General features: G+C 44.5%; 2 protein-coding genes across 4 annotated transcripts in view; one reads left to right on the top strand and one right to left on the bottom strand.

The window, feature by feature from the left end:
• kiaa0825 (KIAA0825 ortholog) overlaps positions 1–11587 on the bottom strand; it is a 74582-nt gene extending 62995 nt beyond the window's left edge. For all 3 annotated transcript variants that reach the window (XM_088375497.1, XM_088375499.1, XM_088375498.1), the window contains exons 1-6: positions 11197–11587; positions 9186–9322; positions 4407–4566; positions 4141–4326; positions 3895–4071; positions 3425–3743 (exon numbers count right to left, since the gene is read on the bottom strand). In XM_088375497.1, coding sequence (XP_088231623.1) covers positions 3425–3743; positions 3895–4071; positions 4141–4326; positions 4407–4566; positions 9186–9316 — 973 coding nt within the window. In that variant the 5' untranslated portion in view covers positions 9317–9322; positions 11197–11587. The remainder of the gene's footprint in view (positions 1–3424; positions 3744–3894; positions 4072–4140; positions 4327–4406; positions 4567–9185; positions 9323–11196) is intronic.
• Positions 11588–11805: 218 nt separating this feature from the next.
• On the top strand, positions 11806–27624 carry slf1 (SMC5/6 complex localization factor 1). The gene is made up of 18 exons (XM_088375513.1): positions 11806–11950; positions 12235–12371; positions 12442–12520; positions 12902–13130; positions 13221–13374; positions 13897–14019; positions 14102–14167; positions 14613–14759; positions 14928–15094; positions 15253–15387; positions 15529–15676; positions 15763–15931; positions 16089–16234; positions 16384–16457; positions 18638–18705; positions 21651–21743; positions 22456–22638; positions 26876–27624. The coding sequence occupies exons 2-18, from the start codon at positions 12261–12263 to the stop codon at positions 27346–27348; spliced, it is 2565 nt and encodes an 854-aa protein (XP_088231639.1). The 5' UTR covers positions 11806–11950; positions 12235–12260; the 3' UTR covers positions 27349–27624.
• Positions 27625–27760: the final 136 nt, after the last annotated feature.

Raw genomic sequence — 27760 nt, 5'->3', positions numbered from 1 at the left:
CCCAAATAAGGATGCTGGCACGTAAACACAGCATCCCAAGCCCTGGTGGTCCGTCCTTGGGGCTCTGGCCACCGAGGCCGCAGCAGGGAGCTACCTGTCCTTCAAAGAAGGGTACAATATTTGATATTTATATTAAGTCGCCTTGTGTGTGGGGGAGAAATTGTTATAATGGTTTAGAGCGACAGGGGAATATTTGTGAATGGTATCGGCTTTTTTTTCCTGCCCTTGTTTCTCTTTGTGGTGAGATGGGATCGTCAATGACTCCTACTCGACTTAAGCAAGCAGCACGCGGAGGATTTGCACTTTTCCGCTAGAGGAGCATTTTATTTAAAAGTAGTTGCTTTGTGCCCTTGCTTGCATTATTATTTTCAAGTCTTCTGTGCACCAGATAGACTCTTTATCACAACGTGTGGGCCGCTCTTGATAAGCTAGTCATTTTTGTCATTGCTCTCTCAATAGAGGGTACCGAGGAAAGTGCTCATATCCTTGAGGGTTTTCAAAAGTAATGCATAAAAGCCCATTGTGACCACATGGAGTGCAAAAAATAAATGGCAGACATAATACAGGTTGAGAAAGATCATTTTCTTTGATTTCACTCAACTTTGCAAAACCGGCCTACCAGGATAGACAAACATCTATAACGCGCACACACATGCTCAGGTGCGCCTAGAAATTGCCCTCCGTCAACACAACCGCCACCTTTTTCCTCGCCCGTAATTACATGGCAGGATGCGGTTGCACGTCCCCCCCGGCTGACAGTGTGTATAAACTCAGGCGGAGATATGATCTAGTGAGGAGCTGCTCTTATTAAATATTAACAAACGCCATTCCCAAGTAGCCTCAATCCCCACAAGCACCAGGCAGCGGCTCCGCCGAGCTTCCTCACGTCACGACGCAACCTCTTTCCCCACTGAATAGGCTGCTGAGAAAGAGTTCAAAGAGCGACAAAGGGCAAGGCAGGTGGGGGACTATATGCTGGGGATGAATGCGCTCGTTGTACAGGTTCAAACTCGATTCGTTTTTTTTCTATAGGGAGCTGCTAACATCGTCATAGAGGGAAATTAGTGAAAGTGGAATTTAAATCAGTGCTATCAAAATGGGGTTGGAAAGCGTTTGAACAGAATTTTAAAAGTTGCTCCTCTCCCCCGGTGGACCATTGTTAAGGAATAAATGAGATGTGTGCATGAGGAGAAGTTGCACAGAAAATGTTTGATGTTCATGCATAGTGGAATGCCAATTGGGAATTGAATGACTGTATATATTTTTTAAAGATATAAAATGGTTTTCAATTGGGCAATTTTCTAAATAAGCCAACACAGCAAGAAGCTGCATTTGGTGACCGGATGCCTACCTGCACTTATACTTGTCCACCTATATAATCAAATTTTGTCCAGAGACACCATAAATAGCTTTTGAGCATGCCACTGCTCTCAGGGATGGACAAATAAAGTCATTTTATTTATCCCTTTGTACAGGAAAATCTATGATCACAATATTTTTTTAAATTTTATTTATTTTGTATAGTGTCATTTAAGTCCTCATTCTTATATCTACAGTATGAATACCATTTTTAAGAATTATTTTCTATACTTCATTCTTTAAACTGATATAATAAATTACAATGTATTATTATTATTTTATTTTTTTAAAACTGATGTGCTAGAGAAAAAAATAGAGTAGATTCAGAATCAGAGCAAAAAAACATCAGGAACATTTTCTTTGCATCTCTGATTAAAAAATTCAGTAAAATATTAACCTTGCACACATTTTGTTGAAACAAAACTGAAAATTTAACACACAAACAAAGAGTTTCGGATTCAGATGCACACCTGTGACAAAATAGACTAACTCCGGACATATTTATCATAAATATCACTCCAGAATATGGACGATTTTCATTTTTCTACTCATGAAAGGGCATAGGCAGACTCGGGGAAGTGTGCAAGTAAAACTTAAAGCCCGAGCAGCCCGTCTTCACATCTGTCTCGGTACAATGTCAGCGTCTGCCTTTGAGGCAGTCGGGTTAAAAAGAGATGGCAGATCTTGCTGTTGAATGCTATTAAATGGTTGGGTGGTTTGACAGTGGCTGATGCTACAGACAACGCCGCTCCCCCGGGAAGCGCAAGAGTCTCCCAGGCATGGCTCTTATCAAAATATACCTACCGCCTGCCTCCCCGGCAGGAACCGACAATAACGCAGCAGGGGGAGGACAATGAGATCTAAAGAGTCACCGGATGCTTATGAAAATAGAATCATTTTGTGTTACCCTCACCGTAATTGTCTTGACAATTATGGGCGTAGCATACAGTATAAACAGTAAAGTGTGAAAGCAGATTACGCATTGCTGTTCTAAACTGGGGCTCAATAAGAGCCACGGGCGTTTGGGTGGTGACACGGGGGGGTTATCAGGATTTTTTTTTTTGGGAGGGGGGGTGATTACACAAAATGTAATCCCAGCTGTAGCCCTCAAAGCTATGTCGCAGACAAACACCTCAACTGAGCACAAGCAAAACTGCACAACACAGGTCTCTGGTTCCCTTTGGAGCCGTGTTCTGCCTCCGGTGCTACATTTGACGGTTTGTTGAGCGGCACGTAGGTGTGTAGCCTGGGCTACGTTACGTGATCAAACGGGCCGACTGACGCATGGCCAATTATCTCGGCTGCCTCCTCTCATCTCACGTTTAAGCAGAGGAGAAGGCGAGAACCAAAGAGAGAGGGAAAAGGCGAGGCGAGGCTGCCGGCGTGTTTATCCAAGAATGGCAGATGTAAAGACGCTTTTCGCGCTGTTCCACAGGGAAACTGACATGTGCACAATTTTTGAAAAAGTAAACAATGGCTCACGTTTTTTTCTTTTTTTTTTCGTGGCGTAGCCGTAGCGTCAGCAAGTCCTAAATAAGTCAATATGAAACAAACAAAAGGAATATGCAGGGGGGGATTAACTATTAAAAGTACACTTTTCTTTCGTCTCGGGCTACGACATCAGTGTCAATGTCACAGTGACAGTCTGATTTTTCTCCCGCGCAAAAATCGGTGACGAGAACTAACGCAGCAACTCTTTGTTCCCGCTCTTTCTGTCCTGTAACACTACTCGGAAAGGGGGGAAAATGGTTCGGGGTTATTTTCTCATTTGTGTACTACCGGAGCCTTGACCCCGAGAGGTGCTGCACCACTCTTTCTTGGCGAAGAGAGCAGACTGAGTCAAATAGGAAGGAGGAAATCAATTACAATGGGAATAGTTACTGACAATCACCTTCAAGGTTCTTGGCTGGAATGTAATGGAAAAGTGAAGATGAAGAAAATACATTTCGAAACCTTAACAATGGCGGTAAAAAAATGTGCAGCAGCACATTCAAATAAATATCTCAAAACAGGAAGCAAACAATGGAGATAGAAACAAATTCATTAATCAAGAGACAGGACTTACCAACCGTTGCTCGAGACTTGGATCTTTTGATCTTGCTGCCGAGCATTGTGTTGTCCCTCAACGCTGTATCGCACTCTCTCTCAAGCAGGGAGGACAATTCACTCGCCACGGGCCGGAGATAGGATGCATTTAGGAAGCCCAAGATGGCTTGCGGCGCCACGATTCTCGGAAGGACATGGAGGTCTTCGGTGAGGGCCTGCGTGAGAGCCGGGACCACCGAGCGGAAGGCCGCGGTCACTCGGTCGAAGCCGGTTACACCGGCTGGACTGGAGGACATGGCGGAGTGGAGAAGAGCCAGCATGGCTTGGCCTCTTAGTCCCTGGATGGATAAAGACAAAACAAACTACAATACGCTGCTCGAGATACATTTACACCGAGTTAATTTTAATTTCATTATTATTTAAAGACTCCTGGCGGGCAAATAATCACGTGATAAGGATTCCAAAGCAAAGGTCAGAAATAGCCGATACCTGGTAATGAGTGAGAACTTCACACTCGGGGTACAGAAAGCACAACTGCTCCAGGCGGTGGACTCGTTGCGCGATGGACAAGGAAGGTACTCGGCGAGTCGCTGCGCTTTCCGTAGACAGCCGCTCCAACAGATAGCAGCGGAGCTGAAGGCGGACATCTTCCCACGCTACTTGGATCTTAGCCGAACAAAGAAAATATTGAAATCAATTTACAAATCAACTCATGGTGGCGAGAAAATGTACTACCTCGGACGGCGAGTCATCTTTGATTGTATGTATCGAGGGAAAGGGAGGGGCGAGGAGTTGATGAGCGAAAGACAAGGATGAAGATGGGATGCAAGGGAAGCAGACACCTCTCTGGGATGAGAGGTTGAGTAAGAGCTGCAGCGTGGCGTCTTCTCTTCCTTCCTCTTTTGACCTCAGGTAGTCTTGCTTTAAAAGACAAACGATAAACGGGTTGTCATAAAAGCACAACATGGACATGCTCTAAACTTGGCCAGTGTTATGATCACCAAGCAAGTGAAGAAATCCATGAGTTCCCGATGTCCCGTGCTGACGTTGCTGAGCGTTTTAACATCGAACCACTGCAGGCATTCGGTCGGGCTGGGCGGACGTTCGGCGCTACGCGAGTCTCCCATTTTGGCCTGCAGCTCCGCCAGATGCTGTTCAATACTGAAGGGACACAAGTACATTGCATAAGTGGAAAAGCCGAGACAGCTATTACAGACAATAAATCCATCCAATGTGGTAAAAAGAGCACATATTCTACTAAACTTTAGCGATAAGCTAGCTATGCATTTGATGCACGTTGCTTTTATATTGCCAATAAATCTTTGTAACACTCAACTTGCCAGCAAGTGTGTGCAAAGATTTACGGCTGGGTATCCGTAAAACAACTACTGGGAGATTTTTTGCCGCAAGACTGTACATACACACACACACGCATACTTGAAAGTAACCCAAACACATGGCCACCATCTTAAACATGCAATTGGAGGACCAAGAATCCGCATCACAGTTGCTCCTCACATGGTTTGTCTATCTTGAGAAGATAGAAGGCAGATGTAGGCCGCACAGTGATATATCAGTGTGTGTGTGTGCACAGCTATTTCCCATGGCTAACAACACACAGTTGTGACTCAAAACATTTAGGGAAAGATTTATACAATCACAATACAATCATAATATTTGTCTTTGTCATGACCAAGGAGAGTTTTTTTCATTTTTTTTTTCTTTTATATGCAGAATAATTAACACTAAAAGTCTAATAAATAAGGAGTGTATATGGTGATAATGCGTTTGCGTAAAAACATCAATCCTTTTAATGTAGCGATGCGTATGCATGTGTGTGCATGACGGTACGGGCTCCCCCCCCCTCGATCAGACCAGCCGCTCATCCCCCAACTCCATAAACTGCCTCCTGCCTGCTCCTGAGCCATTAACACATCCAGATGTCTTACAATGGCAACACATTAAATAAGCGTTCAATCTGACATACTTTCATTTCAGAGGGGAAAAATCGCAAGGGGATAAAATGTTATAGACTGGTCCAAACGTCTGTGCTCTAGAATCAACACTGCTGATTTTAACAACCCGCTTTGTCCTCCCCTCCTGTGCCATCTTCAAAACAGGCCTGATTGTGTGTCCCGTGTAAATAGCTGTTTGGAGCGGACTCGGTGTTATGTTTTTGTTTTGTTTTTTATCGCTATCCTATTTATTGCCGAGCACGTTTCAGTTTGTGAAAGTGTATTTTGTTTTATTGGAACACAAACAAATGCTGCTGCATGTTCAAACGCCCAGGTTTTATTTCTTTTATTTCAACTAATATTGAAAAAACAAATGATTTTTTTTAATTAAAATAATAAATTCCCATGTTAGCGAAGCAAGTGGCTATGTCGTTGTCAGATGTCTCAAAGAAAAGAAGATAATGTCTGTTTATCATCCGGGTTCTGGGCTCCACACCAGCGCTTGAAACAGACAGCAGGTTTGAAATGGGCCTCCATCTGTAGCGTACTTTTCACTCGCTCGCTCAAGTTCATTAAAAGCACAACGCATAAATGAAGCACAATTCCGATCGGCGTTTTACAACAGAACCGAGGTCACTTTTAACTGCCGGACGTCGAGCTTGTTAGTCGGGGATTCGGGGAGAAGTTAGATGATGAAATGAGTCACAGACTTATATTATACGCTATGAATAAAGTCTTGTCATTGCGCAAACTATAGACCAATGAAAGTCAAAGGAAATATCTAAAGGCCAACGTGCCTGTTGTACATTTTTGTATGTTTACGGGTATAATAGTTTGCAATTGGGGTGATAAAGCGCGGAAAAGTTTGACTGCATTTTAGAGCGACTCTTTTCTTGACTAGCACTTTCCTCATTTCCTCTCTCCACTCGCACCTTTCGATTAGCCCTCCTAACAGACATGTGCTGAAAGTGATCGAGTCAACGTTGGATGGCCTGTGTCAGGAAGCTCCATCGCTCTCCCCACAATGTTGTGACCTTTGGCTCGCTGGCGTAAAAGCTAGCCGCGGCCTAATCAACTTGGCGGGATTAGCTCTCATCCCGCAACTTCCCCTGGCGGCAGCTCAGACACTGGCCAAAGACACATAAAAGGGAATGTGAGTGAGAAAGAGGAAGGGAAAATGTGTTGGAGGGAGAAGGGGGAAAAAAAAAAGTAACAACAGTAAATAAAACCATTCAACTGTTCCGGTAAGGATGACAATAACACGTGATGGCAAAGAAGTGGAAGCCCAGGGTAACAAAAGAGCCCACGAGCAAAGGGAAAATTGATTCTTTTGGCCCCCTTGACGAACACGTCGGTCGCACTGGCGCTGTTTAAGAGCCATCTAATTGTTTTTCACATCGGCCTAGCTAGACAGTCATCCCCCTCCACCTCCCCCTGTCACCTTCCCCCACCCCAACCTTCAACATCACTGCAATAGAAAGGCAGCCAGGAGGTCTTTTATTAGATATGATGGCACATTTCACAGCTCCCTGACTTACAGAAACCCAATCCCACGATTAGTCAGCGCTTTGACGTTATCTTAAGTTCCTTGTCGGAATTAATTTAGTGTGGGTGGGCTGCTGTGGGGGGGCTGTCTGTCGCGCTCCGCTCCCCACTGCTTGCCTACAAGAGGGGAGAGGAGTAGGGGAAAGAGAAAGACCCTTTTCAAATCAAGCCCAAAAATATGGCCTTCATCAAAGTAGCCCATTCTGTCACGGGAATGGGAGCAACCCAGGTTGAACGAACACACTGAAAGCTGACCCGGCTTGGGCCCACTTAGTGCCCTCACCTGCTACCAGAGGAACCCATAAGGCTGAAACCAAATTCTTGGCAAAATACCGCTTATCACCAGTACCTGATACCTGCCGACACGCTCTTGTAATTGGAGGCGACCAGACGGGGTCAGGAATCCTCCGAGTCGACGCGGAGACTTCATTAGGGGGGTTCTGTCCCCGGTGGGTCACGCGCAGCCACGAGCCACCCGAGGCCACGCTGAGTCCCATCTGATGAAAACTAATGGATTACAGCATTTCAATTTGAGGAGAGCAGCTCTGTTGTCAGCCTATCTTAATCTCCTTCAATTAGGGAGCAACTCCGGGCCAGATTTGGGTTATTCGAGAAGTGGGAGCAAGACGGTCACTAGCAATCAGGTTGGAGGCCTTCACGTTGACAAGCTCGCACCGTTTCCGCTTCCTTTCAGATATCCTTTTCCTCTCCTACGCTTCCGTAATTCAACCCAAGTACCGATAAGTCAATTAGGTGGCGGTAGATGTGAAGCCCACCCGAGTTGAAGAAGGAAAAAAAAATTTTTGCTAGGTTTTTCCGTGAAAGGGTCCAGCGTGAAGCGGGGAGGCAGCAGAGATGCTGACCGGTGAACCCCCATAGTGAGCCAAGGATTGCCTTATTTTTAGGCCCATTCTCCATTATCTAGACGCTTTGTTCTCATAATGGTTATCCCTCTCCCATCTGCAGGAACACAAAATAACCCTTTAATGCTTAGAAAGCAGAAAAATGGCCCGGCCTTCAGTAATAAGCCTTGAATTACCTACCCAAGGGTTTTCGTTTCAAGATGTGGAATCTTCAATTATTATGTTCCCATTTAGAAGGAGGAAGGAAAGAAAGAGGGAGGGCGGGTGAGAAAAAGAGAGACAGAGAGAGTCGCGGACATTAACGGTGCAAGAGTGAGCCTTTGTTCACTTGCTACATTTAGCCTGTCCTTCATCATCTGCCCTCACGCGCACAACGCCTCAAACGATAAAAGAGCGGGAATATAGATTTCTCTTTTTCTTCTTGCTTTTGATCAATCCATTTGTGCAATCGCTGACCGAGATTTCTTTCTTTCCAGTCTCTGACATTCAATTCGAGCTTAATTGTTCAAAGTTTTTTTTTTCTACTTAATACGAGTTCAGTCATTGAATGCATGAGTTAAGAACACAAACTGTTTTTGAAGTAGGATTGAATGGTATGTTTGAGAAGTATTTTTTTTTTCCAGTCTGCATTATGACTGTACATACAAAATTCCAAATATAGCAATAAAACAATGTACTGTATGGATTTATACATACCGCTAACTGTTTTCCATATTTGCGGTGATGAATAGCTGTTTCTATGTGCCCTTATTGTGAACAATTCAATACAATGGTGTCATTGTGTCAGCGAGAACCATTTCAATGTTAAACAGCCCAGTATTTTGGTCCCAGAGAGATATTTTCTGTCTTGTGAGCGTGAGATAATAATAAACATTAACCACAAAAGACTATTTTTGTTTTCGGCCTTCTGGAACACCAATACGGGGAGGTATTCAACAAATCTAACAAGGCCAACACGTACGATGCTTTAGCATTGTAATCATTTTAACATCTTTTGACACCTACTTGTCTGCAAATTATCCGGGACTTTTGTAAAACAGGAGCAGATAACACCGTAATAGCTAGGATGAGTTTTACACGAATTTAAGCATTGATCAAAATAAATGTAGTACAATGGAAGCTCTAAAATTGGAACTGTTTGTAGAGAAATAGATAATGTCATCTGAAATCCACTATCCAATCTGATATGCATCTCTTCAGGCAAAATCTTATTTTGCAACTACTAAGTTAAGTGAGGATCAACTCCACAAGTTGCATTTGTTACTCCTTAAAAAAAAAAACACGAAACAGATTAATGGCATTCCCATCCATTTCAAAGAGGGAATGTGATTTGAGATACGAACTCTGAGCATAGGCATGTTCATGGAAATAATTATACTCATATCTCAAGGCAACAGTGTAACATTTTCTAACCGACCTGTTGGCATTGAGCTTGAGTTTCTCTTCTGTGTCTTTGACGAGCTGCTCAAAGTCGAGGTCGCAGGAGAGCGAAGAGCCCACCAGCTCAACAAAGGCTTGGTCTTCGGGAAAATCTTCGGGCCACTCCATGCCGTTCTACGGAGAGAGACAATAAATCATCAAACGCATGACATGCTCCATCTCAAGGCACAAAATGTGGTCAGACAGGTGCGAGGGATTGTCAGGATTAAATCAACTATGCAGATTGACGAGCCCTGGAGTGCGGTATCGTCGTGGCCGCCTGTCGAGAAGCAAACACTCGCTCGAGTGGTCGCCAATCATCCCACCCATCCGCAGACACCTGTCTTATTAGGGCTTGCAAAATCAATGGCAACTGAAACAAATACGAGGTTAGCGCTGACAAAGACACTCGGCGGCCTCCGCGCTCTCAAGATCATTTCCGCCGTGATGACCCCTGAGTAGAATTCATTCCCTCTAACCAATCACACCTCCTGACATCACAGCGAGTTAAGCGCAAAGAAAGAAAAAAAATCCACCACCCAAAATAATGAGACGCTCTTCAGTTGAACCTTTAAATAAACAGCCCGTCTCCTTATGGCTGTGCCAGAGCTGAGGGGCCAAGAGCCTCCTCATCCCCGCGGTGCTTAACGTTCCCGCTAAAAGCCAATCCCCCACCTGTGTGGCATCACTGGGTCTCACATCAACATTGTCATTAAGCAGAGTCAAGTGGAAGGTAATGGAGAGTGTCTGTGTCAATTTGGCTTCCTCGCACTCCGCCTGCCGCTCGGTCCGTCGTCATGTGCTCTGATTTTAATAATCTCTGTCAAACGGCAAACAGCTCGCCGTACTGCTCGTCGCTTCCTCGCTGCTGCACACACTTGATGCCACTCTCCTTGACAGGGCGGACAGGAAGCTCAACATTCATTTAGCCTGCACAAAGGGAGGCCTGTCCAAGTGGACAAATATTATTCCCCCCCCATACTGACAGCACCAGCAGTTAAGCTTGTCCTTTATTGTTTTGCCTTCTCTTGCCTCCCTCTGTCATCATCACGCCGGCGCCTGAGACGACATCTGCAAGCAGCCTATTTCTTACATTATGCACAAAACGTACCTAATGGAGTGACCTGTTGGCGAAGACAACACACATGGTCTTATTAGTAGAGCACTTGAAAACATGCAGCCGTCTTCCTAGGTGTCATTAGCTCTTTAAAGGCAGATGCTGAAGGCACCCCAGTGTGCTTCCCAATGCTGCTACTGGGACTGCTGGAGCAGACACTTGCCTGCTTGACACTCAACAGCGATTAGAGTATGCCAGTATGTGCCATGCACACAAACACACGCACGTACACAATGCCATCACTCTTTTCTGCAGCACAAATAGGCTAACACATTTGTAGCAATGAGTTTGTAGTCAGCACATCCCCCAGGCTGCCACTTTAAAGCCGTTAGAATATGGCAAGCCAATGTCAACATTGTTGTCCCTAAAAGAGCTATAAGGAAAGTGTAAATTAAACAGGTGTGCTGTATACAATATTTGAACCTATTATGCTTGCTCAGAGGGGATTATGGTTTCACTGTCATTGTTTCACCCAGGCAAGGTATCCACAAAAGCTGTTGTATTGATTTTCCATCACCACATGCATAATTTGACACTTTTCTCTCTACATGAGGATGACAGTCAAGCCCCCCCCCTAAAAAAGCCAACAGTACACCAATTGCCCAATTTTAATAAAATAAATTATGACACTAGACGATTTAGGGTTAATTCATGTCAATATTACATGAATAGATTGTAACTGATCATCATACTGTTAACAAAACAATGAGTGTGAAATAGTATTTCAGTATATTTCTGACAAATATTATTTGAAGATATATGTCTGACACATATTAGTATTGACTGTATATTGAGCAATACACCTGAGATTCATTGATTTGTAAAGTTTGACAACTCCTGGATGTCACTGCTTATGTCAATAATAATAACTTATAATCAAGTTAATTCTTACCTTCCAAATTCAAACCTATTTTAAGGTCTCCTCCTGATGAAATATGCAGCACCACAGCGACAAGCAAAAAACTTCATCGTCAACGCAAGAAGACTATTTTAATGACACGCATTTGTGAGAATCGCTGTACATTGTCGAATTGACATAATAATAAGAAAGGCTGACACCGTTACGCGATTGTGTTTTGCAAAAATCCGCCCAGACAACAACGACTCCAAATCATAGATTGAAACAAAAACCTGATCGCTTCGTGAATTGCACCCGAAAAATACATTACAAATAAGTCGCTAGATGCAGGACCCTTGTTTATCAGAGTATTCGGTTCCGTCCATTTGTTTTTGTTATTTCAGACATCTTAAGCGTCCATGACAACAACCCGGAAATACTTATTTGAACACTTCCGCTCAATGGAACCGCTCATTTTGAATGAAAGGGGAGAACGGATTCCCCATTACGACAGAATTTTAATATTAAACTGTGGAATCAAATGTATAGTGTTCAAATTTATAAACTGATAATATTATATATTTAGGGAGGGAAACAAAATTTCCAATGCATTCAGAAATTGATGATAACCGATATTAATTTTAGATAAACATCCCTGCAAATCCATGCACAGTGGATCTACTTGGTCACACCAATAACATAAGAAGAGGCAAACTCGAGCGTAATCAAAACCCATTCTTCTGTTTTTTGACGGTATAACGATATGTTTACATTCATAAACTTTCATCGAAAAAGGAGAACGATACACGTAAGATGACTACTTCAATGTCAGTAAATGTCTGAGCATGTAAAAAAAAAAAGTCGGAATGAACTGTCAATTATCAGTTGTGAATGACTGAGTTCATTTGTTTAAACTAATCAAGCCAAGTTAAATATTGTTTATTTTATTGAGATCATGCATGTATGAGACAAGTGTCAAATGAGAGCTACCAAAAATGTAACTTGTTCTGCATGCATTTGTATTGCAAAACTGTTGTTATGCAGTAGTTACCGAGGAAGATGCTTGCAAAGTGACAATGTTGATGTTGACAGATCAAATCTAAGTTTTGTTATTGGTGATGGAGAGCTGCCCTCCCGTGTTCCAAATTTCTGGGATCAAAAATTGTGACAAGAAGAGAGTTTTGCTCCAGGGAATCAAGCAGCTGAATGGAAAATATCTTGGTGGTTCCGTAAGTAGCAATAAACAGATCCACATCCTTATAAAACAAGTTGGACATTAATGCTACACTTTTTCCCCAGGTTTACCAGAGCGATTGTACCCATCTAATAATCCCAAAAGTTTTGGCCAGTGAGAAATGTTTGGCTTCTTGTGCTGCAGGTTGGTCAACATGATTGTAAATAAATTGATGTAAGCAAGTCATGCATTACATGATGATCACAGAAAACAACAATGTTGATTCTTGTGGCGAGCATAAGAATAAATTGTTTCATCCATCCAAGAATTGAAGATGAATGTAACAAATTTATTTTGCTAGGCCTCTTCTCCCCCTCGGACCTGTGTAAACATGCTGCACACATACTTTTGTAAACATTCATTTGAGCTGGGCAATCATTTTGATTGATATTGAACTCACTATAGATAAATATGATTATTCACTTATTGAATTCATTCTGATGAATTGTAAAGTGTGGTAATTGACAGAACTGTATTCTTTTTTTTTATTTGTATTCTCTATTGTTTCTGCTTCTCTCGTACCAGGAAAGTGGGCTGTGACTCCAAAGTACGTTCTGGACAGTGTTCAGAATGGTTCCTGGCTCCCGGAGGGGCCCTATGAGGTGGGCACTTCCGCAGATACCTCATCTGCGGCCTTCCATCCTATTAGACGATGGAGGGAGAAGGTGACCAGTGGAGCAATAACAGGGGCCTTCCAAGGTTGGAGGGTTCTTCTCATGGTCCAAGATTCTTCCCGTTCAGTCATGTTCAAACGGTTGGTTGGACGCCATCCAAATACTATTTCATTAAAATCATTAATGAATCGAATCTAGTCATCAAGTTCCATTTTGAATCGATTCACAAGGCTCCTGGAAGCTGGTACCGCCACAGTCTACAGCTATCCTCCTCCTGCTCACGCCTCCATCACTCATGTCATAGCCAAGCCCGTCACGCAGGACGCCAATTCCCACAATGCACCTTGCTTCCCTGTAAACCACATCATCCAGTACCTCTTTGGGGTAAGTCACATGAGCTCCATAAAAGCCCTCCCTGCCTTGAACACAATGCAATGATGGACTCTCGCACTTTCATGTCTTTTTGTGGATAAGCATCCCGCTCTGAAAGCACGTATCATAAAGCAGCGTTTTTTTCTTTTAAGTTTTGCCACATTTGTGTGTGCTAGTATAGCAGACCACTTCTGCTGTGAATAAAGTAAGTGAGAGCAAGCAGTTGATTAGACAAAGATGGAGTTTGACTTTGCGTCACTGCCCTCATCCCGCGCTGCCAGTCCCGAGACACTGCAGGTACATTCAAATTTGAAGGCAAATCGTGGCAATCAGAATAGCCAAAGCCAAGAGTTCTTTTTTCATATTATTGTTGTACTTTCTGAATTATTGATTCTAATCCCAAAATGTGGGATAAAGTAAGATTGTTTGGAACTGAGCTATTTTATTAAGTCATTCATTGTACTACACATTTTGAAGTGGATTTACCCATGTGATTATTTGAAAATGTGTTTTTTTTTTTTCCCCCTTTGGCAGAGCAACTTAGTTGACATGAAGTTTAACATAACAGATGATAATGACGCAATGGAAGCCAATCCTGCGGAAGTGGACTTTTCTCAACTTGAAGCTGACCTCAGGGACCTGGCCATCAAACACGAGGTGTGGCTGCTGAAGAGAAGCGAAGCGCATTTTTATTACAAATAGCCTTTCAGCATGCCTGATCTTACAATCTATTCTTCAGGGCCATCCACGACTGCTCTTCCTCGATTTCCTTGATAACCACGACCCCCATCGTCCTCTGTCCGAGGTACACATTTGCACCAGCTGTCTTTGGAATCTCCATGATGCTATACGGGTTCTGACATAACCACGTGTTTCATTAAGAAGATCAGGTCATTCTATTTCCTTCATGTCATACATCTCAAATGCCACGGAGAGCAAGGGCGCCTTGTCCTCAGGTCACCCGTCAGCTGATCTGGACCTTTTGATTGGCATACCTATTAACATGACTGTTCCGTCTGAAGCCATCCCAAGCCGATAGCTATCACATTGCTATTATTAGTACTTGTGTATTTCCATTCTCTACCCTCAGTCCATATGCTGTTTGAAAAGACCTGACAGTTGGGGATGAACCCCAGGAACTTAAGATGGCCCATCGCATCCAATTTCCATTACCCTTCTGCCCTCAACCATTTTCCCTGTTCTTTTACATTTGACTCTTCATGATATCACTGTTCTTCATGTTCTTTCAGGGAAACGAAACAGACTTGAGCTACATCGGCGCCATGATCGATTCCGGCCTCTTCATCGAAGCCATGGCGGCCATCCGAAGTGAAATGTGCCCGGGGATTCTGCCGCCGGCACCGTACCTGGTGTCTCTGGTGGACTACGCACAGCAGGTAGGGCCAGGACAACCAGACAGTGTACATTCCAAGCTGCTGCAGTAGCCTCAGGGTAGAAAACATTCCCCGGCCTGTTCCAGAACTCCAAGTTCTGGAGTTGGTTCACAATAGTGATTTATCATTATTGCAATTTTGCTGAAGTCATGGCAGTACTTTCCATCACAGGGTATGGCCACAACTGTCTTCCTGAGGAGCTTCCAACAAATAATGCATCGGTTGCTAGTTAGCAACCCTCCTTGGCTGGCTCCCACCAACGTAAATTTTTACAGTCAGGTGTTGCAGTGCCCTCGCTGCAAGATGGGCCAGTGGTCTTTTCTAGAGTCAGCCATCAGGTACACTTGCTTTTTGACAATTCCGTCTACACGCGAATGCCATCCTTTAATAACGTTGTTTTTACTGAAAACAGATTCTAACTTGGTGTAGAAAACGGATCTTGTACAAGTGCCCCAGATCCAACTTTGTTGTTTCCCATTTGTGTCTGTCCCTCTAGTTACTGCCTGTCAAGTGAGGCCACTTGTCACCAGCTCCCTCATCCTGGACTGCCAACTCTCTTACACTTCTACAGTGACATCCTGGCATTTTTTCTCCAGCTATTTCAAGGGGAACTCTACTCCATCACCACGGGGTACAGAACCCATCTATTGCATCAAATCTGTCCACAAGGCTTCTGTCTTCCTTAAATGCATTCAAAGTCCTTCCAATTAAGATCTTGTTTTGTCTGGAAAAAATAGAATTAAAGTTCACTCACTTGTCTTTTTGGTTTTAGGCAGCTTCGAGAACCGCGAGTCTGCCAGGTCTCCGGTTCATCCGGTTCTTTGATGTACCAAACCTTCTGGACCGTGTGGGAACGCTCGCGTCTTTTGTCACATGCTGTAAAAAAACTGGTCCAGCTCACGGTTCAGGCTGCCTCTGGGGTAAACATTTTAGAGTGTGGGTCAGATTGGCCGTGACCATTTACTGCTCGTTTGCCAACCTGAGGTGCGGTTCATTTCCCCCGAAGGACAACATGGACCGCGACGAGAAGCACAAATCAAATCTACTGGCTGTCCTGCTGGACCTCCTGTCACTGTTGGTGGAGTTTTGGTGCACAAAGCATTTCAAACTGAACCCGGCGCTTGTGGAACGTGGACTACAAGACCTTGCAGAGCACTTTGCCATCCAGAGCCAATGTAAGAGGGGAGATAGACATGATAGCAAAAGCTATTGCATATATTTAGTAAAATTGGGTTAAAAGTCCATTTTTTTAAATGCATAAAACTAAATTCACATACTGTTGCGTAATTGTGTGGGCACGGGAATCTGATGGGTTTTTTTTTTATCATGCAGATCTTTCGACAGTCGTCCTCACTGAGATGGTGGCCAGTATTTCCTCAACCAGGTTTAAGCTAGCGTTGGCGGACGCAATATTCCGGAATATCTGCTGCAATACTGAAATCACAGTGGGCAGTGAAGCTTTGTCTCTCAAGAAACTGGTATGTGCTTGTTTGGATGTTTTTTCTTTGACACTTCACATTGAATTTGTTGGGAGTCTTTTGACAGGAAATATTGTCCAGACACTATTTTTTATATATAAATATATATACACGACTGACTACGCCCCTGCCTGTATGTCGTTTGACAGGTGCTGTCCTACCTGCCTGCGTTGGAACGTTTATCCCAGAGTCACAGCTGGACACCACACACCACCAACAGCAGGTAGGCTACCTGTCTGCATCACTCACACTCTGATTGGGGGGGGAAAAAAAAAAGAAGAAGATAACGGCACAAGTCAACCAGCGGATTTAAAAAAAAAAAAGATGACATCAAATCATAACACCGTGGGATGCAAAACTAACAAAGCAACTTTCAATATTTGCCCCCGTCGGCGGTTTTGCCTTTCAGCGGGCTCACGGTAAATACGGGAAAATGAAAAAGTGCAGGCGGCAACGAGAGTGTGATGGAACAAAAGAACACCTGGAGAGAGTTGTGCGTTTGCAGGTGGGGGGTGAAGAGCAGGGATGCATGGAAGGGCAGAGCCAGAGAAGCAAATGGAGGTCAGGCAGAGCGTGAGGGGTTGCCATGTGATGGGTCATGCCCGGGTCTGATCTTATCTGCGCATGCTTGCTGACAGGAGCGCTACAAAGAGAGGTTACGCACACACACACAAAAATTCTCCAAGGGTCCTCTGGTACGACCGCCGACTCAGCTTTCAGCCCCATCCCCACCTCTCGTAATCCTCCCTCGCATACTGAATCTTTCTCGGCCATCTTGAATATAATTACGCGCGCACTTTGTCTTTATGCCCCATAGCAGACATCTGCTGTTCCACCAGCAGGTAGTTGGCCCGGAGAAGGGCAGGAGTCATCGGGGAGCCGGTTCACGTAAAGGCTAGCAGTTCATGCTTTGGCCACGTTCTACCTCCCTCCGTCCCTCCCTTCCTCTTTGCTTTACATCATCGCTTGCCGCCGCCGCCGCCGCTCTGCTGCCAATCCAAAGCTTGCGTTTGATTCGTTCGCACAAACGAGCAAAGGCAATGTGCGCGCTGGAGATAAAGAAGTGCCCAGGGCCACGCGCAATCATTTGACCCTGAAAGAAAGAAGGAAATTAAAATGACAAAGTGTGTGATGAATGGAGAACAGAAAGCAAAAGGAAATCTTGTTTCCTCCATTTCATGGCTGAAGCTTGGCTATACAAATTTCAAGAACATCGACTCTCCTAATCAATGAACACATCTTTTGTCTAGAAATCTCGACACATGACTCAATCGCACTCGCTACTATGACTCGGTGTATTTTAGGAACCTGTTATGTAAATGATCCTCTTTCTATTGTTGGAGCGATCGTCACAAAAGGCATTTAGCAAACGTCAGAATATAAATAGGCCAAATGTGACTGCAGCTTGTCACGCTAAACGCCGTCGATTTGATGTTCTTCTCAAACTATCTTTAGAGCAGAAGATGAAACTCTGGAGACATGTTAGATGCTTCAAACGAGCTCAAGGGTCTGACCTCGGTGAACTGGACCCACATCAAAAATGCATCGAAATAGTGAAATGCTGACTGGGACAATTCATTTGATTTAGTCGAAATATAATCAAGCAGACGAACGGCAACGATGCACGCCGCTTTCCAATGGAACGAAAAAGTACACCAGGAACCCGCATCGTGTCAGCCTCCTCATCAGCTAGTCCGGGTGACACTCGCTCACTCTTGGACTCTTTCTCAAAGACATAAGCGGCCCCGCACACACCGAGCCCGCCGGTGTCTCCTCAGCCCTGTCCCCGCTAATAACGAGCAACGTGACAGGGCGTGTGTTTCCTTTCCTCCTGGCTGCCGGGAGCTCCTTCCCGCCTTCTGAAACAAGCCAATTACCAGCGAACAAGCCGCCTCCCTGTAATACTGATAGCATTTGGCTGGGGCGCAATACACACGCGCACACCTGTCAGACTCCATGCGGGCAGATCCCACGTACCTGCTCGCAGGACTAGTGACAGCCCACAGCTATTAGCACGCCACGACTTTGAAGAGGCTTCACTTTCTTTCATGAGTTATTCCTCTTAATGTGCCCGCTCCGCGAGAATTCTCCGTGTCTGAGTTTGAGGCGTTAAGTAGGAGGAAAAGTGCTTTGGAAAAGAAAAATGCCCGTGTTTTTGTGTGCGTTTGTGCGCATGTGTGTCTCCAACAGGAAAGGTGCGAAAGATTTTCTACAGCGCTACGAGGAATTCATTTGCTAATGGCAATTGATGGATGTTCCTCGATGACGTGAAACGGCCGGCCATTGAAACTTTTCGACTTGTTAATGTGACTCATGGAGAAGTTCTCATTGAATTACTCCTGCTGTGTTCACGTCTATTTCCATAAAAAAAACATTCGACGGTGTCCTTTGTGCCCTGTCCAGAACTCCGGTGGACAATGAATCGGGCGGAAACTACATCCCAAGAGGCCTCGACAAAGTTAATGCAGCAGGTAGAGCTCTTGCACACACACAGTTGCCAATGTAGCTACACATTTGCAAGAAGCGAGCTTTTAATGGACTGGTGCACTGCCACTGGGTCATCGATATAGTGAGAGCCATGACGGTGGTGTCATCATTTAATGAAGAGCACATAACGTTTGGAAATAGACATTGCTCGCTTCGAGTCGATTTCAAGGACGGCTGTGATGTACAATTTGGCCTCTTTTGCGGTGGCATTACAAAACAACAAAATACTTTAAAACTCACTTATGTTATTTTGTTGTTGTTGCTGGCCACATTGTATTAAAGGGCCTAATACACGTAGCCAACAAATTAACCAAGTTCATCGATTGCTCACAATATTGCAATGGTATCAAAAGTGTTGCAGGAAACTAGCCACGTGATTTCTTTTTGTTGGCCGCGTAAATTGACGTGGGCCGGATTTTGCCCCCGGGCCTCATGTTTGAAAAGGGCCGACGACGTTCCGACTTTAAGATTGCATTAATAGATGAGCAAATAAATGGCAAAGGCGGGGAATATGTTTCACGCAGGAAACAATACTGCATATTAGCGTTTACTGTTTCCCCTCACATCTCCTTTATTGGGACATTAAATGCAGCAATTAGGGCAGCGCCGCAGATATACAGCGGCTGCGGCAGTGCAACTTCCTGCAATTAAAGCCGTGGCACTCGGCGTGAACTCTCCAAGGTGTCAGAGCTCATATCTCCCCTGCTTCACCTGATCAGAAAGGCCCCATGCTGGAGGGGAGGAGGTGAAGGAGAGCAGTGGGGGGGCGGGGCAGGGAGGGAGCACCGAGGCTTTTGCCGTGTGTTGTTTTTCCGCTACGTGATGTCTATACCAATGCGGCGGGCATTAATTTTTGATGAACCATCGGCGCAGCATTCTCCCCTCTCGGCCTCTCATCCCCCCCCACCCCACCCTTTGCGCCTTTTGCCTCTTTTCTCTCCTAGCTGCTTACAGCCACATGTATAAACTTGCTTGGCTTGTACGTATCTACCACGTTGGAACCCCTGTATCTTTGTCAAAGGAGCACATAAGGGTAGTTGGATTTATTTTTTTTTGGCGCCAGGAAGTTCTCTGCTTCTGGATGCTCAACAGAGATTTGAGCTGCAAAATGTTTCGCCGAATAGCTTCAAGTTGTACCGCAAGCAAAACATGAGTTGAAATTGGCGCAGCGGATAAAACATTTTATTTCATATAAAACGCTTTACTCAATGATATGCCATCAGTTGAGTTTGCAAAAGTACATAGTGATTACATTCAAGGTGCGCTCACACAAGAAACTCTATGCTGTGCTGCGGCACGCTTGACACACATAGTCGGGATCGTTTGATGAGTGTATTCAGTGGCATGCAAAAAAAAAAAATCAATATTCATTCAACTTGATGGAGAAGAAAGTTCCCGAGTCTCCCGACATAACTAGTCATCAGGACCGCCCGTTGAAGAGTTTCTCATCCCGGTTTTCTCATTTAAATACAGTACCTGGCCAATAACACTTGATAATAAAAAAAAAAAAAAAATGGTTTAAGGATTGCTGGGCCAAGTGAAACAGCAGTGCAGTATTTCAGGCTGTGGGATGTAAAGAGCAACACACCCTTTGAACATTTCTATTAAAGTGCGAAACGGGGAATTTATAGAAAGGACAGGCGAATTTATCCTTTCCGTGCTTGTAAATGCTGAGTATGCAATTACCCCAATAATAGAAGCGTTGTGTCCAAATTGGAGCCATTAAAGTGATTTAACAGAGCGTGGATTGGCCCTGGCATTTGCGGGAATGTGTACACATGCGGTGTAGTGGAATGGGTGTTTAATCACAGCGTTTTAGAGCTCAGTAATGGCGCACGACTCGCCATAGAACTCGCACTGCCGCTTGGCTCGCTTACTCATTAAAAAGCCTGCAGGTTTGGGCCGGCCGGGTTCCACAACCCGTCTGGCTTTGGAAATGTCTTACAATGTACATCATTGTCAGAGCTGATAAGCGACAAACGTTTGGATTCGTCCATGTAGAAAAAAAAAAAATGGAACGTTGTTAAAGATTTAAACAGTCTTGTAAACGGAGAGGAAAAAAAATTGGACTTCAAACCCCATCAAATGGAGTTGGGTGAGGGAGAGCTGGTCCAACTTCTCCAGAGTTTCTAACTTCTACAGCAATAGTTGTAGTACGTTGGAAATCGATTTTTTAAAATCATAGACAAGAATTTACTATATTTTTTGCAGCTCTACGTAATGAGCAAATGTGTGTTTGGAGTTTTAGATACAGTCCGGAGTTCAAGCAGTACGTCCGCATAAAGTGATCCAACTTTTCCAAGCCTCTTTCTTTGAGAAGCATGTACTTTCCACCTGTTTCCCCCCCCAACTCCCACCCATCCGGAACCTTCTTGTCTTTTTCCCCGTGCGCACTGGAGTGGAGCCCCTGTACAGGCGTGGCGTCCTGGGGAGCGCAAGTAAAGCATTTACTCGAGTCTTTGCTGCGCTATATTAAACTGCCAAGCACAAAACCACTCATGCTTGGCCTCCAACTTTCCTTTGAAGTTCAGCCATACATGCAAAGAGGGGACATACTATATGTATATATAATATATATATGTGTGTGTGTGTGTATATACACACACATATATAAGTATATATATAAATAACTATTTGCACGCATTCCGATCCGTTAATAACGTTGTTACTCGAAATTCGTTAAAAAAAAAAAGCACAGTGGGAGTCTGTCCAGCCCTGTTTGAAATTGTTATTTTCTTTTTTTCCGCCTTGGAAGCGATCTTCTTTTTTTCCCTAATCATGCTTCTCAATTTGCACCCTCATTGGCAGCTTTCACTTCAGTGGGTAAAGCATCGTGGGTTTTTTTAGGGTCAGGAACATTTAATTTATCATATGGGCATGTGATAATTTTGGATTTTTGTCTTTTTGGGTGCGTTCGTCTTGATGGAAGGCGAGACCCGCCTCCACAGAGCGTGCAAGACCAACCAAGTGGAAACTGTGCTTTACATTCTGGCGTGCCCTGGCACCGACGTCAATGCGAAAGGTAAGAGTTGCTTTCTGGCATCCACCTCGGTCTCAGCACCACACCGAGACGTATTAACACAGTAGGGGATGCAAAAATATTCGGAATTAAACGTACAAACGTGTCATCGCTGAAGTTAACCTTTTGCTGAAATGTAAAGGGTGTGTCACGTTCACAGATTCTGCTGTCTTCTATTACCACATTTAGTAATGACTTTCTTTCTGTGTGGGTAAGTCAAACATAATTACTTTTCATCCCCATTTATGGAAATGTTGCGCTGTTTTGAAAGGTTTCTGCTATTTTGATGTAATCACACTTAACAGTAAAATTGAACTTGGCTCTCAGTAGGGGGGGAAATTATGGAAGAAGTAAGCTCCATTTTCCAACATCTGCCCAAAAGAGGCCCATCGCAACCAAGGGATAGGTTTTGCTTTAGCGCTTACTTCACAATTGAAGGCCATTAATGCATTTATAGCAAAATGGTTCAAATTTGCGGAAAATGCTTTTCAACCTATGTGTTCCCCTGCAAACACATTTTACACATCATTCGCAAAGCCTTTTTTGAGTTGGCGCCATGGCAACAAACAGATATTATGGAACTCGTATTTTTAAAGGGGAAGTCAAGCCAATTTTCTTTACATGTGTCTAAACACAGTGTTACGATTAATATTACGTTTGTGGAATATGAGTTAAGGAGTAAAAATTCAACCGTTTTTATCTATCTATTTTTTAGACTACGTGGGTTGGACACCTCTGCACGAAGCATGTTGCAACGGCAGCGCGGCGTGCGTGGAGGCTTTGCTGCGTCACCGGCCCGCCCCTGACATGAAATGCGTGGTGGAGGGGGTCAGCCCTCTGCTCGACGCCCTGTTCAACGGACACTTGAACATCGCCAAAATGCTTCTGGAGGCTGCAGGTGGGTCACAAAAAGCTCCTTGCAGCAGCTTTAAATATCCCAAAGCACATGCGGTCTAAACATGAATTTCATCAAATCGAATGGAATCGTATCATGTTGAGATCAACTGCCAAAGGTTTGGAATTGGCCATTTTGTTAATGATTTACTGCGGCAGTTGGCCGCTGTAAGTAAAAGAAGCCTTTCGAGTGTTGTGGCCAACAAACACAGCTGAGCTTGTTGGCGGATGAAATGCTGAAGTTATCGGTGAGGCCGATTCGATCGTAAATGGCTAGCTGCCCTTCTTAAGCCAAATTGAAAGTGGCTAAGCCAAAGCGGACAATGGCGAGAAAACCTCGACTCAACTAGCACTGGCAAAAAGGGGAGCGAGGTAATGAATTTGGCATCGGTGATGTTCACTTTTATAACCTGGATTTTGGATTCCACCACACTTTTTCTTTCAAAGATATAAATTCCTCACATGGGAAATCAAGTCAGGCAGCATGACATGTTTTAAAGACTTACTAACATGCACCTAAAATGTCTTTCAGTTTAAAAAAAAAAAAAAAAAAGTCCCTAATTAAGCATACAAAAATTTTGAAATCTGCCTTTCAAGAGTTTTAACATTATCCGACCTAACCAACATTGCGAAATAATTATTTTGTAAGCCAATATTGACTTTTTTGGGGAAAAGCCAACCAAGGATTGATCGATTTAATTTGAATTGAAAGATTGAACTGTGCTTTCATTTCGGATGACACTCACCTCAGGATCTTCATTATTGACTAATTACACTTAATTTAATGTGACTTTCCCCCATCCACAGAAGTACATATTCTGTCCTCCAAAAATAAATTAGACTGGGATTATTTGCTCCCGGAGGGGAAACAGAGGCCTCTCTCTTACTTTGTTTTCACACGCTTCCTGCGAAACGCCGAGGTTGAGAGAATTAAAAGAGGTCAGAGGAAGAAGCAGCGGCTGCTATGTGTAAAATTAGAGCTACAGATGAAGTGGATGTGTGTGCGCACTTGTGCAGCAGACGTGTCTGGCCTGTTGTAGGTCAGGTCTCCTCGCAGGGACCAACGCAGCCTTAAAAAGCGATGAAAAAGAAGCGATGAGGAGAAGAGCTTCAATTGGAAAACGAGCTGCAGGCTTCTCCATTCAACTGGTCTCCCGACTGTCTACGCTTCCCTCACACTTGATGGCCTTCTTGTCTCGCGGCTTTTGAGGCGGCGGCGGCTCTCGACTCCGGGCTCTAACGTCTCCAGTGGGCTTTTTTGCTAAACTCCTTCTTGTTTGCATGGCCATCTTTGATCTTTAAGTTTTGGCTTGAGGGGCCCCACGTAACATAACCGTTGTTTTGTTTCACAAAGACTCCTTTTGAACAATTTGCCATGGAGACACACACTGATAAAAACGAGACTTGTCTATGTTCTCCTTCTTCTTCCGGGTGCCTCCTGGAATTACTGTAGTTGTTGTTTTCACCGGCACATCGTTCGTTCTGTCGTCCTTGTTTCCAGCAGACAGGCTGAGCCAAACTGGCAAGGTTTAGCTTGGGCCAGAGAGGGCAACACTGACACTGGCACGCCAACAAAGACTTTTTTTTTCCGAGTGATCTCACCCTTTTGTAAGCTTGTCTGCTCGGAGGCCTTGGCCTGTGTGTGTGCCTTTGCGGCGGGGTGGGGTGGGTCCCTCCAGGCTCGTCGAGCTGGCAGGGAAAGGATGCCGCGATTGAGGGCAAGGCTAAGTCTCACACTCCCTTCGTTATTCAATCGCCCAAAGCCACGCCACATGACCTCGTGTCTGTGGAGTTTACGTGCTTATATTTCAAAATAGAAATATATATTTTCATCAGCAAAGAGTATTCTGATAAATAGGATGCAAGTTCCTGTTAAATGTAAACGTAGTTAAAGCTAGCTGTGGCATTTTGTCCTGAAGCGAGATGCAAATAAATATCTAGCAGGTCTTAAAGGAGATGTTCCTTCTCGCATGCTGTATGTAGCACGCTCAATGCTAACTAGCATCTGCCAGTGGACAGTGATGTCATGCCCCTGGCTGAGCTTGACTCACTCATCCCGCCTCTGTTTGCAGGCAGTGAGGAGAGAAGAGAAGCGGATGCAACGTCTCCTCAGCAGACACACAAAGAGGCGGCATTGCATCTTCTTTGCCTCTCTCTCTCTGCCTTCTTTTTTTTTTTTTAACGCCACTTTTACCCCCTCCTCCACTCCTGCTTTTATATTCCTTGTCTTCGCCTGCCCTCTAAAGGCCAAAGGGCTTTGCACTCGATGTGTGCACGAGTGGATTGCATCTGGCTGCTTGGCCTTGGCGCGGCATGTAAATACCGCAGCCATAGCTGGAGATGACTCACACACACCGGATGGTGCAATTACCCTGTGCACCGGTGTAATCCCCCAGGTGCTGCATTTATCCCCCACCACAGTACCTGAAGCTGCCATCTCAGAACTTTGTGTATTGTGTTGCTGTGCGTGTGATGCCTGTCAATATCGAAGTCATTTGACACGAGTTAGCGTGAGTAATGACATCTTTATACGGTTAGACATTTGTAGCATCATTTCGGCCAAGTGATTTGCCGTTCATGATGGGCCGCAGTGAGAGAGGCATCCGTTGCTGGATTCACATTATGGGGACAATCCCACGAAAAACTAAAGACTGTCGAAATTTTGTTAGGCGACACGAAGCCATTTCTGATTCAAAATTGGTTACATGGCCTGGACAAGCATTCACATCTGCCATATTTAAACACCCAGCTAAAAGATAAGTTGTTCCTACATGGCTATTTTATGCGGACCGGCCTTTATATAAATAAATAATACATTTATCATAAATATATCTAAATACAATGGAATGAAATGATACGACTGGCATAAAAACAAGTATAAACGACGTGAAAATAAAACTCACCATTCCGTTGAATTAATGGGAGCACTGAGCTTGTTTCTCAGAAACCAGCCGGCGTAATCGGAGACTTGGGCTCCACGTGCCCAAGCACTTTTGAAGGCTTCATTGCCTCGTTAGCTAGCCTGTCGCCGCCACATATTATGCAGAGTGGGCTTGCTTGGCGCGTCAGTCACCTGTGGCGATAAATCCATATTTGAAGTAGGACTTTCTTTTAAATGCAGCTTGCCTTTTCTTAGAAGTCGTAGCCTCTTCTCCTTCCGTCTCCTCATTGGGCTTTTTTCCAAACATCTCTGTTTCTTGCTCATTTTTGCTAGCTTCGCGGGCTCAACTGGGGGGGACGAGCTTCTTTGACCTGTCAAGAGACACAGCTGCACCGACAGATGTAATTGGGAGAGAATCGTCACATTTTTTTACATTTTTAAGAATAAATTCTTACCCATTTTTGGTAGCTCGGTACCAAGTGACCCACGGACCGGTACCAGTCCGCGGACCGGGGGTTGGGGACCCCTGTACTATTGGACTGTTTTGGTGGTAACATACTGAAATCAAGTGGACAAATGTCCCTTGTAGCCACCCCTGTTGTTTGACCGGTGCATTTAACAACGTGCCCACTTCTGCAAAAGGTTTATGTAGATGAATTCCAATTTTGCACGATGGCATTTTTTCTATCCCTAAAAGCTCGATGAGCACTGACCTTGGCGGCCCGCAGCCACCTCACACGCCATTAGTCCCTGTCCAGTTTTTCAAGTGTCATTTTCGAAGCAAGTGACTTTTGCAGCCTTGTACGTTTCCCACCGCAAATGCGTCCGCGTCCATCGCCAACGACTCCCAAAATGGCTTTTGACAGCTCTTCACCTGTTTGTGTGTCACACACGGAGCCGCTCGTTGGCTCTCGAGCGACGAGGCTGAGCGGTCAAGTGGCCTTGAGAGCAGGTGGCTGCTAAAAAGCTTCAATCCAAACGCAAACAAAAGGGCCCGGCCCGCACTTGACTCCACGAGAATGGACTAATCAGCTGGTGGAATCGTTTTAAAGTCGAGCAATCCAGAATCCAGCAAAGAGGTCTAGTGGTTAGCATGTCTGCCGCTCACTTCTGAGGTTCTGGGTTAGAATTGACAGCTCCAGCATTGCTGTGTATGTTTTCTCCATGCGTGCAAGTACTCCGGTTTTGTCGCACATTCCCAAAATGCACCCGATTAATCGTCTGTCTGATTCAATTAATCGGATGCATTTTAGCCTTTTTACAATTGTGTCTTCCAGATAAGTGAAGAAACAAGTCCATTTAAAAGACTGCATATTAAATCGCAAATAGCAATAACGAGGAAGAAAATCATCTCTTCCAGGTTCCGAGCTCCTCCAGCAGACGGACGATAAAGGCCGCACCCCGTTGGACATGGTCACCGACCCACATTGGAAGGCGGAGCTTATCCACAGCGCAGAAGTGGGCGACGCTAGCCTGAACTCCTCGAAGGTGTTGAACCACGACCTCCTGGAGGCGGGCTCCTGTTTGCTGGCACACCTCATCGTATGCTACAAGCGAGAGAAAAGGCCGAGCGGCTGCGCGCCTCCCGCGCTGGCACGTGCCCTGGAGGCGCACTCGTTTCAAAGAGTGACACAAGGCTGGAAGGATCAGCGAGCGATAAGGCTCGCGGGCGACACCAACACTCTGCTGGAGATGGCCAGAGGGAAGCACCGGGGAAAAGTGTGCGAAGCGGTCAAGTCGTGCAAAGGGGAGAATACGGTGCTCCTCTTGCAGATGCTGGAGATTCTGCAGTCTGAAGGAGAAATCCTCCTGGCTGAAGTAAAAAGCCATTAAGGGGCAGAAAAGTGAAAACGTACCAACACGTGATCCTGTTCTGGTATATTGAGGTGCTTTTTTTTTTTTGCATACATTTAATACTCTTGTGCAATTTATTATGAATTTATAAGAAATATATATTTGGCAGCAGCCCAGAATATGTTTTTTTTATCCCATAAACATTCAGTTTAAAAAATATTCTGAGTGCTCAAGCTACTTTTGTGACCTTTGCATTGAGATGTTTTGTTGAATCTCAATACAAATAAATATAAAATTGTTCAGTTTTGAAAAAAATGCTTCATTTTACAGTATTATTGTGCTCTTATTTGTCTGAATTTGTCTTTTCATTCACTTCCTCTACTGGATCTCATTAGATTACACAGTTGCTTTCTAGCCTGATGCAATTCCCGGGAAAGACATTTCAGCCTCG

Source organism: Syngnathus floridae, chromosome 5 (assembly GCF_059516105.1).
Source record: "Syngnathus floridae isolate MCC-2025c chromosome 5, RoL_Sflo_1.0, whole genome shotgun sequence".
Taxonomy (NCBI): Eukaryota; Metazoa; Chordata; class Actinopteri; order Syngnathiformes; family Syngnathidae; genus Syngnathus; species Syngnathus floridae.
Note: the sequence above shows the minus strand (reverse complement) of the source record. Positions and strands in the feature narration are given on the sequence as shown.

Coding starts and splice junctions, on each gene's coding strand:
- slf1 (XM_088375513.1), top strand. CDS start 12,261: ATGGAGAGCTGCCCTCCCGTGTTCCAAATTTCTGGGATCAAAAATTGT. Junction 13,375..13,896: donor TCATCCAGTACCTCTTTGGG/GTAAGTCACATG, acceptor CCCCTTTGGCAG/AGCAACTTAGTTGACATGAA. Junction 15,932..16,088: donor CTTTGCCATCCAGAGCCAAT/GTAAGAGGGGAG, acceptor TTTATCATGCAG/ATCTTTCGACAGTCGTCCTC.